This window comes from Parus major, chromosome 5, assembly GCF_001522545.3.
Source record: "Parus major isolate Abel chromosome 5, Parus_major1.1, whole genome shotgun sequence".
In the NCBI taxonomy this organism is placed as follows: Eukaryota; Metazoa; Chordata; class Aves; order Passeriformes; family Paridae; genus Parus; species Parus major.
This window is the reverse complement of record NC_031774.1, coordinates 28,016,938-28,030,681: the sequence shown is the minus strand read 5'-3', so window position 1 is coordinate 28,030,681 and position 13,744 is coordinate 28,016,938. Positions and strand designations below refer to the sequence as shown.

At 44.2% G+C, this 13,744-nt stretch overlaps 1 protein-coding gene across 9 annotated transcripts in view; it reads left to right on the top strand.

Moving 5' to 3' along the window:
• Window positions 1–12,924, top strand: part of SMOC1 (SPARC related modular calcium binding 1) — a 162,993-nt gene extending 150,069 nt beyond the window's left edge. For 6 of the 9 annotated variants that reach the window (XM_033515080.1, XM_033515079.1, XM_033515081.1 and 3 more), the window contains 3 exons: window positions 1,115–1,362; window positions 7,676–7,726; window positions 9,476–12,924. In XM_033515080.1, the coding sequence (XP_033370971.1) occupies window positions 1,115–1,362; window positions 7,676–7,726; window positions 9,476–9,492 (316 nt within the window). In that variant the 3' untranslated portion in view covers window positions 9,493–12,924. The remainder of the gene's footprint in view (window positions 1–1,114; window positions 1,363–7,675; window positions 7,727–9,475) is intronic. The other 3 variants (XM_015631206.3, XM_015631210.3, XM_015631209.3) reach the window with 3 other exon arrangements.
• The last annotated feature ends 820 nt before the right edge of the window (window positions 12,925–13,744 follow it).

Below are 13,744 nucleotides of genomic sequence, written 5' to 3'. Positions count from 1 at the left end.
AATAAGTCAGAGCAATCAGTGCCAGTGTAGCATGTCTGACTACCTATCCACTAATTTCCATGGACTAAAATGCTTTATTCTTGGAAGGAAAAAAAGGTTCAGGTCTCAACCTTATTTCTGAATCTTTTCAGCTTTCTCTGTTGGCATGCTCATCATATGGAGAAAAGACAGACTAGCTTAGGAAGAGTTTCTTCCCTGGTTCTCAGTATCCCCTTTCCCCCTTTCCCACTGCTCCTGCGGAGCACCAGACACTGCTTAAATGTATGACATAACAGTGCCTGTTCAGTGATGGCATGATGTTCAAAGGCAGCATTCTATATCTGTGTGTTTACAGCTGTTGTTGTTCCTAATTTTTTTTCTTCTCTGCCTCTCTGATATTGTTGTTGTCTACAGAAAGAAAATGTGAGTCAAATAGCATCAAACTTGTAATACTGCAGTGATTAAGAAATGAAACAAACTGAAGTTGCCAGCTCTGTAGTACTGCTTTTAATGGATTTGTGGTGTTTATTGCTATGGAACTCTTGTGTGTAAATCAGCTGTGTGAAAAGCATGAAAAATGCTGAAAATACAGCAGAGGAGTTCAGATTATATAAACAGATACAGGGAGAATATTGTATCTCGCCAAGGACATTTTCAAATAATGAATGTGTCTTGCATTAAATTAATTTGTTCCCTTTCTGAAGTCTAGGTGTTACTGTCACAGAAACTACCATGACAGCTGGCACTCATGGCTCTCTTGCTGGTAATTTGAAGGGGAACTCAAGGGTCAAAAGGACCAAGGAGGTTGTCTTGCGCTCTCTTATGAGGATCGTTCTGGAATCAGGCAGAGTTTCAGAAACTGGTGTGAGGAGAACCAGAGCTCCTGAGGGTATCAGACTCTGAGATTCTCTTGGAAATTCACTTGCTAATGCTGAAGAACATTTTTAGAAAAAGTTCATCTGTCTCAAAAGAGCCCAACTAAAAGGAGGAGATTGGAAGACCCGGGGTTTTTGCTTACTTTGAACATGACATAGCACTTGCCTGATTTGATGAGCAGCTCTTGCTCCTCAGCATGTGCTTGATGGTGTTGGTGAGAGTACGCCCTTGTTGGGGGCCTGTGCTTCCTCTGTTCCAGGTTCTCTGAGCCAGACCCCAGCCACACACTAGAGGAGCGAGTGGTACACTGGTATTTCAGCCAGCTGGACAACAACAGCAGCAATGACATCAACAAGCGGGAGCTAAAGCCTTTCAAACGTTATGTGAAGAAGAAAGCCAAGCCCAAGAAATGTGCCCGGCGTTTCACTGACTACTGTGACCTCAACAAGGACAAGTCAATCTCTCTTCAGGAGCTGAAAGGGTGTTTGGGAGTCAACAAGGAAGGAGGTGAGTGCCTTTTCTTCCTCATTGAATGACAGTAAAAACTGACAAACAAACATGACAAATAAAAACTGAGTTACAGCAGATTCAAAAATCCATTTTCTCCCAGCTGTTTCAAAATTGCCACAAGTTTTTGTGAGCAAATGAGTGGGATTAATACGCTGCCATGCAAATGTAGTTTGTTACTTGTGTTGTGGCTCCATCTTCTATGCCTTATCACAGACCTCTGTGCTAAGCATTATACAGGAAGAGGACAACAGATGAGAGTTCTTGGCCAGAACTCTGCTTGTACTGTTGAAGTCCTTGGAAATTGTAGTTAGGACCAGGTCCCTTCTGAGTAATACCCCACTAACAAGATTCTGTTGTCTCAGCCATGCAGGTTGGATGATGTATGAGCCAGCACAAACCCAGTCCTTCTCTGGAGACCCTGTTTACTAACAGAAATAATACTTATTTTCATTGCTAAATTCAGCATGCAGGAGATTGTATGATGCAAAGAGATCTCAGAAAGAAAGCAGAGAGCTGTAATGTTGCTCTTCTTAAATTTGACTTGGAGATTGGGGAAGAAATAAGGCATGTGAATAACGTATTTTCCTTTCTGTTTAGTGTCTGAACAATCAACCCACCCTCCTGCCTTTTCTTCCTATTTTCATCTTCACCTCATCATCTGCTGGGACCTGAACCAAACTGATATTTTTAGAAATTTTAGGAATTGAAACTGTTCAACCCAAATTCAATAATTATCAGTCATTCTTGACTGTGGACAGACTTACTTGGCAGGAGAAGGCAAACAGGGAGGTTCCAGGGGACTAATTTCCTGTGCAGGTGTTTTGGCTGTGCAGACAACTGGTGTTATAAGTGTCACAGTAATTGGGAAGGGTGGATAGCTTTTTTTTCTCCCATCTTAATCTTTCCTTAGTCCTTTTCTCAGGTTTAGCACGAGTGGGAAGGGAGTCATTACATTTGGGTGTTGGGAAGTTGCATTTTCTAGGTGCTTTGCAAACATCTTAGTTACCATAATAAGCATATAGCATCACTTGTCAGCTGTGAGAAGCATTTAGCTTCCCTAGCCCTGTGGAGGTGTTTTTTTAGTCATCAGTACCTTACTGAGGAATGATATACCAAAATAGCAATCCTTAATTTTATTACCTTCCCAATAAGACGAATATGCCAAATGAATTTTATTGCTATTTGGCCTGGAATAAGACTCTCTGGAATGTGCTGCCCTGGCCAACTGACTGTTCAAAATTTAGTTTATAGAAGGGGAAAAAATCAAAGGGAGAGAAAAAGAAAATGTGAAACTTTGAGCCCATTTGAAGGGGAAAGAAGGCAGCAAGACATTGTTGTGAGTGCCTGATTGTCCAGCTGTTTGCTGAGAACACAGCCTTGACCTTTCATGGTTTCTTCTGTTGTATGAGGATAGGACTGTGGTTAAAAATGTGATCTTTTTCTGTCATACAGCTCCACATACCTGCTACAGACCTGATAAGCCTTGAGGATCAAAGATAAAGGGATAAGTTAAAGGATGGTGAGGACAAAAAAGCAGTGTGGGGGGCAGGGCAGATAGCAGGAACTAGCATGGAAGAAAGAACTGAGTGCTCCAGAGCTGCAGTAAATAAGTTTGTAATGGATCTTTTTTAAGAAGTTCCTTTTAAAGAAGTTGTGAGGTGGTAGATGACATGTTTTCTATGCTTCCTATTCATAAGAACTGCTAAATTTAGAAACAGTATCTTTGCCTTTGACATGGTCCCCCACAAATCCTCTCTAGACTCGAGAGAGATGGGTGGACTATTAAGTGGATAAGGAATTGGTTGGATGGTCACATCCAGAGGGTAGTGATCAACAGCTCTGAGTCCTGATGGACATCAGGGACAAGTGGTATTCCTTGGGGTCCATACTGGGACCAGTGTTATTTAATATCTTCATTAATGACACAGACAGTGGGACTGAATGTACCCTTAGCACATTAGCAGATGACACCAAGATGAGTGGTGCAGTTGCCATGCCTGAATGATGGAGCCTGGACCAGCCAGAGGGACCTGGACAAGCTCAAGAAGCGGCCCCATGGGAATCTCATGAGGTTTAGGAAGACCAAGTACAAGGTCCTTTAATTGGTTCGGGTCAATCCCCAGTGTCAACACAGGCTGGGGGATGAACAGATCAGAGCACTCTGCCCAGAGGGACTTGGGGGTGCTGCTGGTTGAGAGGCTGGACATGACCCAGCCATGGGCACTGCCAGCCCAGAGAGCCAAACGTGTCCTGGGCTGCATCCAGAGCAGCCTGGGCAGCAGGGCAGGGAGGGGATTCTGCCCCTCTGCTCTGCTCAGACCCCACCTAGAACCCTGCATCAGCTCTGGGGTGCAGCAGAAAGGAAAGGGACCTGTTGGAGTGAGTCTAGATGAGGCCCCCAAGATGATTAGAGGGAAAGAGCACCTCTGCTGTGAGGAAAGGCTGAGAGAACTGGGATTGTTCATCCTGTAAGAGAAGGCTTGGTGTGACCTAATTGTGGCCTTCCAGTACCTGAAGGGAACCTGTAAGATGGAGGGAGAGGGACTTCAACAAGAGCACAGAGTGACAGGACAAGGAGGAATAACTTCAAACTGAAGGAGAGTAGGTTTAGAGTAGATATTAGGAGGAAGTTCTTTGATGTGAGGGTGGTGAGGGCTGGACCAGGTTCCCCAGAGAAGCTGTGGATGCCCCATCCTGGAAGTGTTCAAGGCCAGGTTGGATGGGGCTCTGAGTAGCCTGATCTAGTGAGAGGTGTCCTTGCCTGTGGCAGGGGGGTTGGAACGAGGTAAACTTTAAGGTGCCTTCCAACCCAACCATTCTGTGATTCTGCAATCTTACCCCTTCTCTAACTTTAGTTTATGCTGGTCATGGGTACATGTAGCCAGTCCCTGTATTTTGCTGTCTATTTCTCTGTACCATGGCCTCCAAAGATCTGCTGGGGCTGAGGTCACTGTGGGTTGAAGCCAAGAGCTAGCTGGAAACCTTTTTGATGATGTACTTTCAGTTGTAAACTGCTAGTCAGATGAGAACAAAACTTTCCATGGAAATGTTTCTGTTTCAACAAAAGCTTTGTTTGAAAGGTTCTTCTGGTCTAGCTTGGATGAGGAGGGGTTGCAGGGAGGCAAGGAAGGTTATAATGTCCCCTTGATATACTTCATTACAAGTGAACTTAGTACAGATGTTCCAAATCCTGTTTGGGTGTCCAGTAGCATAAGGACTAAAATGAAGTGAGACATCATTCCAGGTGAGTATGCCTCTTCCTAGGCAAATTGAACACTTGTAATGGTTTTGCAAATAAAACATAATTAAAATTTTGTAGTATTTGGGATGCTGAGCATTCTGCATTTTTGTCAGTGTTTTGCTTATTTTTTTGGTGGCCAGTTCCATCCAAATGTGGAAATAGATCTGCTTAAAGGAAGCATAGAACATAGATAACACACTACTGCTATGTGCCTCTCAGGACCTAAAGAGTCCAAATCAGATTTATATGTGGGGATTCACTTGGGATATTTGTAGGACAAACCTGAATCTGAGTTCTTTCCAGTTTAGAATTAAATCTGTTTGAGGTGCATATTTGTGTCTGTCTTCCCATCCTCGTAAGTCTCTTCATGCCTGTGGTAACTTAATATGTGGCTGCTGCCAACCAGTGGTTCTCCAGTGAGGAAAATAGCTGCCCAGTCTATCAGAAACCCTTCCTCTTTCCCATCCTTATGGTGACCCAAAAAGCTGCTGGCAAATCTGCTAGGTCTAGTGGCCACTTTGCACAGTTCTTGTCCCTCTCTTTAAACCAGACTTATTTTTATCAGGGGCCATTTACATGGAAAAATGCCATTTTTGGATGTCAGAATGGAATAGCCACATAAGAGTCAGCCTTTGAGTGTTTGCAGAGGCCTGCAAATGGCTTTTTAAACTGGGGCAGAACAGTTGAAACAGGCAGGGCTTTTAGCTTGGAGTATGCCAGAAACAGTCTTTGCCATCACTTGATCTAGGATTGTCTGAGGAATTGTGGAAGGAAAACAGGCTGATTTACAGCCTGGTAAAAGCTGGCATTCCTCAGCATGGTCTGCACAGCCTGAGTTAAGGGGGAAACCACCTGTGATCAAAGAACAAATGTATCTCTCTGCATTAGTCAGAAGGCAGGTTCCTTGGGAGGAGATAGGCACACATTGAAAAGCTTTGCTGGAAAGTTACTGTACCCAGGATTAATTTGAGTCCAGTGATGCTGGAGAGGAGGGCTGTAGATCTGAGTGAGGCTTGTGCCTCACTCAGTGAGTTGTGCTGGCTGCAAAATGTTGGAGTTGAGTTTTACTTCTATATTCTTCCAAGTTCAGAAGACAAAGTCAGCATTTTGTGCCTGCCCAAAGAGGAGCTAAGGGAATAAGCAGCAGAGCAGTGTCCCTCTGCCAGCTGACAGGAGGTTGCCTTCTGCCAGCTCAGATCCTGTGATTGCTTTGCTACCCAAGAGCTTGTCAGATGGTAGGTGTTGGGCACGCTTCACAGGCCATGAGGACGGCTGAGGTGGAACCCAGCCACCAAGAGTGCAGTCCAGAAACAGGATTGAAATATCTTAATTAAAAAGTGTATGTGTGTGTAATTAAACAGAATGTCACCTTCTACTGAATCTGATTAAATGTTAGGGAAAGAAGGAAATGCAGACAGACAATCTGAACAGCAGATTCCATTCAGTGATGTTTTGGACCTTTCTTATTGCTTTCTTCAGAAGTGACTGCATGCTTGGGAGGCTGGGAATGAGTTGCTCTGTATCATTACTGTACAAGCTGCTGTGTGGGAGAAGGTAGCAAAGAGCAGTCACTATGGACCAATGATGGTAGGAAATAACAATCTGAGTGGCCATGAGAAAACTGTAACCAGGTAATGACCGAATTAAAAAGGAATTTAAAAGTACATTTAATTGCTATTAGATTAGAATCAAAGGAGCTTCACTGATTCAGTACTTGGTTTTGTGTGTCTTGTTCAGATACTCCCCTTTGGAGCTTTGTAGAGGTGCTATAATTTGCCTTTAATCTTGACAAAAGTTAGTGATGGTATGAATCAGGACATCAGTATTGTATTGAGAACACAAGATAAGGCTGTTTCTCTCCCCAAAATGTGAAAGGTTTGCTCAGTATGTCTCAGGAATAATAATTTCCTATAAAAAGCTGCTGGGGTTTCCTTGGGGCTTTTCCTTTCGAAAGACACCTGGCCTAATCCAGTGTGACTAGAGCTGTTACCCAAGACTTGTGAGGATACTTGTGAGGATGAGCAAATACTCTGCTTTGTGAAACTTGCCAAATGGGAAAATTAGATGTTACCCCATAATGCCCAAGAGCTTCCCAGCCATATGTTAGTAACCCACTCTCACCACCTGCCATATTCGTGCCAGCAGCGGCAGCCTTGGCCACTGCCACCTTTTTCTCCCACCGGCTTTTTCTTCCCAGCAGCTCCATTCCCATCTTACAGCCCAGCCTCCTGGCCCTTGGGACTTCCTACACCTCACCCCTGCCCTCTGAGCTTCTGCCCATCTTATTCCTGCACAAAGCAGCATGTGCAGTAGGGTACTTGATGTGCTGAGCAAGATGTGCAGCTGGGTCGTGTGCACGCACAAATCAAAGTCATAGGCTGGAGTGGAGTGTGGCAACAGGCTTCCTGCTGCTGGCTGGGAGCAGGAGCTCTCATTTTCAGCTCATCTCTCCTCTGAAACCAGAGGAAGCAACTCTCAGGAAGCATGTGACATGCTTTTGACAGCTCCTGTAATTCCTGAGCTGGCTGTACCCAGTGCAGAGGTCCTTGCCACGAGCTCCATCTGGTGAAGGGTGTGTGTGCCTGTTATCTCTTAACACAGTCACAACTCTGCCCTTCTGCCAGGTGTTTGTAAGTTCAGGGCTTTGACTGTAAGCACTTCTTTGTTTGATTCAAGGGAAAGATTTCACAAAGCTGGGCTGTCTGTATCGTTTGTACCTTCACTCTCTTCTGAATGCCCCCTTTGCTTGGGGAAACGTCATGATACTACTTGCATCCTTCCTTTGTTCTTTCTCCTTCCACTGTTCAGTTTAACCTTGTAATTGTTGTTTCTTGCCCATGCAAAACTTCTGGATTTCATGATATTCAGCTACTACAACACCATGTATTTAACATCTCTCATCTCAGGCACATTGGTTAGACTCTTGCATGCAAATCCTGTTGGCAGGACTTGCTGCAGCATGTTCAGAGGGGGTGCATTGAACCTGCTCTCTGACAAGACAAGGGAAGGTTCCTTTGTCATGAATGACATGGCATTCGCTTCCTTTAATGTGGTTCTTGGATTTTACAGGTAGCCTGAGCAGTTTGCCTAATGGAAAAAGACAAGGCCTTAACCCTTTCAGTGAGTATCTTGTCAAAATATTTTCTTTTTTCCTGTGATAAGCATGTATTGCAGAATTCATTCTCTCCTGTTCTCCTATGTTCATGAACAGCAATATAGAAACAGCTAGAAACCAAAGTTGTTCTTAAGAGGTACAAATATACCAACATACAGCTCCACTGCATCAAATTCAAATATGAATTTGAATATGGAGCTCCACTGCTCCATATTTCAAAGTCCAGCTCTATGTATTTTCTGGAACAGATGATACTTAGCTATGGAATTAAAATAGGATAAAGCAGCTATGGGATGACTACTATCCTCCTCTTCCTTCTTCTTTCAAGCAATAATTTAGGTGATTAGTTGTGTTTACATTACATTACTCCATGGACAAGTTCCCATGTAGACTCTTCTGTATCATGGTGAAGGTCTGCTCTCCCCTGTATTTTGTAGTATTGAATCACATGATTTCATCAGGCATGAACAACAACATCATTTACTTTGCTTTTAGACTTTCTGCCTCATGGTTTTGTTGGGTACTTCTCATTTTGGATTGTAGGAAGCAGTGAGAAGTTTTCTCCTGCTTATTTCTTCAGCCATTTGTTCTATAGCTGTCCAATATATGTCTGGTCAGACTCCTTTTTGTGTTGAGGAGACCTAGGCTGTGTATTTGTTTAATGCCAGAAGTCTTCCTGTACCTCTTGCTGTCCTCCTTATCTTTCTGGGGAGTATATCTGGCGCTGGTGAGATGGGCTGAACAGAGAACTGAAGATAAAGATCACCTTGTACATTGATGATGTGATGTTTCCTGGTGTGTTCTCCATTCTGAGTATGTACTTGATTTTTGCCTGTTGCTAAAAGCCGAGCAGAGGCATTTGAACAATTGCTGTGGCTTCAGCCCCCTTCTTTGTCATTCAAAGTGCTCAGTGTAGGTCAGGTCATCTGCACTCCCACACTGCATTGCACTTACAGACATGGAAAGCAATCTGTTGTTTTTATGAGCTGGTCATTGAGCACTGCAGGCACCTTTTGCAGAGCTGGGCAGTCGATTGCAGATAGGGCTACCTGAAATAATTTTGCATTTGACAATATTTGCCCCCTGTGACAGGGCATGTTGATCAGCACTGATCCCAGTGAGGCCTTTCCTCCCAGTGAGGTAACCTGTCCCCTCTTTGTAAATCAAATCCCTACTTTGCTTTCTCTTTAGCATGTTTTCACCTGTAATTAATCCACAGAGCTCTAGCTCTGATCCCATAAGAGCTTTGGTTCTTTAAGAACCTTTGGTTAGGGGCTTAACAAAAGCTTTCTGAAGAAAGGCCTCCTCCAAGATCTTGTCTGCTGGGGAAGGAGGCAGCTGGCTGTGGCTGATGGTGAGATGGTGGCAGGGCAGCCTGGCAGCAGTGGTTTTCTGCATCAGCTGTGCCAGGCAGAAGAGCAGAGCAAAGGATGTTGGACCAGTTGTTTCTCTAGACTGCATGTCCATTTCCAAGGAGGGGGAGGAAAGTGGTGTTCCATGTTTAAAAATATGTCAGTCCCTAAGGCTCCATGTGACTCATTCAATGCTTTTTCCAGCAAGGCTGTCTCATTAGCCCCTGGTTGTTTTCAGCCTCACAGCTTACTCTGGGATCTCAGTGTTCTGGAGCCATGGCTTCAGCAGAGGCTGTACTGGATCTTTATCAGTCAGGTTTATTTTTGTTTTAATTTTCCTTTTTCCCTTACTTGTTCTGCTTCTGTTCTGTTTTTCCCTCCTTGCCCACCCTACTCTTCCAGTAGGTCGCCTGGTGTAGCAGCAGAAGACAAGAAGGGAAGGCAGGAGCTGACCCAAAGGAAGAAAAGATCCAGTGACAGATGGACAGACACCTTGCTGCTTGTGAGCAAGCACGCAGCATCAACAACATCCAGCGTAGCAGAAGTGGCACCCAGAACATTTGCACTTTTAAAAAATTGGTTTGGGTTTGTTTTTAATCGCTTTTCAGTGCCATTATCTAATACTTTGGAAAGTGGAGGGAAGCAGGATCATGACTTTTTAAAATTGGAACAGCTACTGATGATGTAAAATTGAGTTCACTGGGACTCAAAGAATTTTATATACTGTATATAAATATATATGTAAATTGTACAGTTGTCTTGTACAGGGGTTGAAGTCACTGTTCTGTTCCTCCCTTTGCTTTTGAAGGCTATTAGGGTTAGAGGGACACTTTGCATTTAATGGATGATAGTAATGCATTCATTTCTGCCACCAAACCATCATTCAGTGGTGAGCCTTAAGAGCACCTCCATGCAGAAAGGAGCCAGTGTATCAGCATGAATTGTTCTTGCAGATGTGCATGCAGTGCCCCAGACACAAAATGCTTCTTGAGAGCAGCTGAACCCCTTTTCTTTAAAACTCTCTGCAACTCAGGCAGTTGGGCTTTTGAGAGCACAGATTTCATATATGTATTGGTGCACTGCACAGCTGCTTAAAGTAGGGGGATAGAAAAGGGTTGTATTAGAGAAGTACAAAAGTAGTTTATCCACTTGTTGCAGTTGGGCAGAAATGAAATACAAATGCATTGCTATTCATGCTCAGATAACATGCTTAGCAAAGATGTGCCATGCCTCTGGAATCTAAAGCTGTAGGAAGGATGTGGAAGCCATAGGCCTAGTAGAGTCAGTGGAGTGAAGTCTTGCATCTTCAGCTCTGACAAAGTGTTCATCTGTATGTTGTACAGCAATAAACATTTTGAGAAGCCTGCTAAAAGCAGCACCAGCCTGCCTTGTGCTTTGCTGAAGAGCAAAGAACATACTTGTCAGTGCAGACAGACACAGTTGTGCTGCTGGTCCCCAAGAGTCTGCTTTACTTCTTTCAGCAGTACAGCCTGGGCCATGCTCACTGGTGAAGGTCTGTCAGCAGTGACTTTTTTTGTCCTTGGTGGTTGTGAATCCAAGCTCTCCTCCTGCACAGTGGTGTGCCTGCCCACCTTACCTGTTCTGCTGTTGCTAGTACCTCGTGGGTACTGTGGCACTGGGGTGTGATTAGCAGTAACAGTGAAGGCTTGGAGTGAGGAGTTCTGGTGTTCTTGGAGGCCACAGGGGCTGTGTCAACCCCTAGGAGTTTTACCAAAGTTGTTTCTTTGGCAGGGGTGCCCATATCAGCAATCCTAGATTGGGGCAGAGTGTGATGGGACACACAGGGTTTTGCTTTGTGTATTTCCAACCACTGGCAGCACTCGCCTGTTCTGGGCAGCCTCCCACTTCAGACCTGGTGATCCTTCTGCCACTTATCTCTGGACCAGGAACCTGCTAGAAGAAACTGTAGTGAAGGTGATGAAATGACATGCTAATACAAGATCACACCAACAATTACTTGTAATAGCTATAGGCTACTCTAGAGACTGGAGTTATCCCTCAAGGCTCTGTTACTTTGGTAAAAGATGACACAACACAGCATCTTCACTCTAGGATGTCATCATGACAATAGCATGAGATAAATACATCACCAAAAAAAAAAGTGTCCTGATGCAGTAAGTTAGTGCTTGTTGACAAAATGGAAAGTTAAATAAAAGAAAAACTAACAAGCCTTTCTATAAACAACTGTTTAAGCGTAGTAATAACTCTTCCTCTGGGAAGTATGTTGGAGCTAATTAAAATATATGGCAGGTTCAAAACACTTCTGGTAATATCTGAAATATACATCATAATATAAAGAAGTCCTCTCTTTAGCAAGAGCAGATCTTGCTGCTGGATCTTCATGGTTTCTCACATACAATGTATGTGCTATTTTGGCCCACAAGCTCCCACCTTCTTGATTGCTTCTTCTCTTTTTGTTCTTTGGCTTTTGGTTTTGTTTTTGTTTTTTTTTTTTTTAATGCCCTTGGCACATCTTTTGTGTGTTGAAAGAAGTTGATTTAGTGTATAGTTAGAAATGTCCATGTCACACTCACTAATCCTACTGTAGGGAGTAAAGAATGAAACCAACTGTATAAAAAAAAAACCCTTTCCATTTTAATATTCTAGTTCTAGGAATTAAAAGTTCTGGTTGCTGGATTGTTTGGTGATTTGGGGTTTTTGGGGGTGGGGTTTTTCTTTGTTTGGTTGGGTGTTTTTAATGTATAGTTATTTCCAGCAGAAACAGACAATTGGATGCCTCTGGGAATTCTATCAAGTACTGGGGCTGGGAAATGCCCCACAAGATTGTGGGGGGACTGCAGAGCTTCTAAAACTCACTGCATCTTCTGGAAATAAACCAGCCAGTCACCACTCCTGCTTGTTATATAAATCCTTCTGCTGACCTCCTTTTTCTCATCCTTGTGTCCTTCCCCTCCAAAAGGCCTGCATTCACATGTGGTTTGCAACTAAAATTGGGTCAGTTCTTCAAGGAAGGCAAACAAGGGGTGGCTGTTGGTTAACTTTGGTATTTGTGGGTATTCCTGTTGCTAGGCCCAGGCTGACTTTATGGATAGATTGGGGACCAGGCATTACATTGCTTTCCCCAGTCACAAGACAGTTCCAAGTCCCTGCATCCTGACTTGTGAGTTTGCGTGGGTCTCTGAGCAGCTTCTGGCAGTGCTTGTACATTGCCATGGAAGGCCCAAGCAGCATGATGGTGTCATGTCCAGGCAGAGGTTACTTGTTCTGGGTTTGTGTTGGAGCATTGTGCAGACCATACTGGTTCTGATTCACGTAGCCCATGCTGGGAGCTGTCCAACAACCTGTACTCACCAGACAAGAGCAGTGCCTCAGCTGCCCATTTCCCCTCTTGGTTTTGTTGCCAAGTCCACCTGGCTGCTAGGCCAATTTGTCCTTACCTGGTGGTTGTAAGCAGTCTTCTGCTCTGCCTTGCATCAGTAGCATCTTTCTGAAGCTGGAACACAGGGAGTGTCAGTGTTGTGTCTGAAGGCAGACCCTGAGCATATGTCTCCTCATCCTTCAAATCCTCCTGGGCCTCTCCAGCTCTACTTTGAATGATGGCTGAAAATGGCTGGGACAGAGAAGAGAACCAGGACTCGACAGTGAAGCTCATCTGTTTGTCCTTCCAGAAGTAAAAAAAAATTCCTTTCTTGCTGATCTTCCAAGGGCATAGTGTGTTGTAGGAAATTGCATTACAGTGGAATACTGCTTACCATGGCCTGAGTGTGTATTGAACTTACCCTGCCCCAGCACATTTCTGCCTATGGCAAATTTGTTAAACTGAAAGGCATCTGTTTGGTTTTGGTTTTGTAATAAAATAGATAACTTTTGCTCCAGTGTCTTGTGGTGGTTACTTGTTGATTCTTGATTTCCCGTTACTCCTACAGTGCTGTAGGAGAGGGAAAGGGACTTTCCTCCTTGCAGAGTCAAGTGTCAGTCTGTGGTTGGATTTGGAGGTCTGTGATGTTTCTTTCCTGTGTGTGAGCCTCCAGGCTGAATTAAAACAAGCTCCAGAGTGCATCTCTGTGATTTGATGACAGCTGTCTGAATCTGCCCAGCCTGCTTAGAAAGGCTGTGAAGCTTCAGCAGGAGTGTAGAGATGTTTGTAGAAGGTGGGGAGTGGGATCTCATAGCCGTCTCCCCACACCACAGGTGGGAGATGGGCACTGCACCTTGTGTGTCCTCACACCTCCCTTTCCCACAGGAGCCTTCATACTTTACTGTGCAGGTCATGCTTCACTACATGTGGGCCTGAAAGAGTTCTTCTTCTGGCTGTTGTCCAAAACCTTTTAATCCTCAAAGATGGTAAGTAACAAGCTATACTGGAAAGCTGCTGCTGTTGTAAAACAGGTTTTTCTAGGCGACAAGGAAGTGGCGGCAGAGGCTGCAGCACCGGGTCCATGGCAGAGGCCACACACTGATCCCTTTAAGTGCATTTGACCAACGTTGTCATCACTGTCATTTCACTTGATCACATGTAAATCTCTTGTAATGAATAAGGAGCCAACTCATTTATTGCACATGGAAGGCAAGGCAGTTGCAGTCCCAGGGGAGGATTCTGCACAGGCTGGATTGTTTGTTGGTGGTCTGAGAGGGCTCTGCTAAGTCTTTAGGTGCAAATTCAACAATAAAATAAGGAAATGCAGTGGT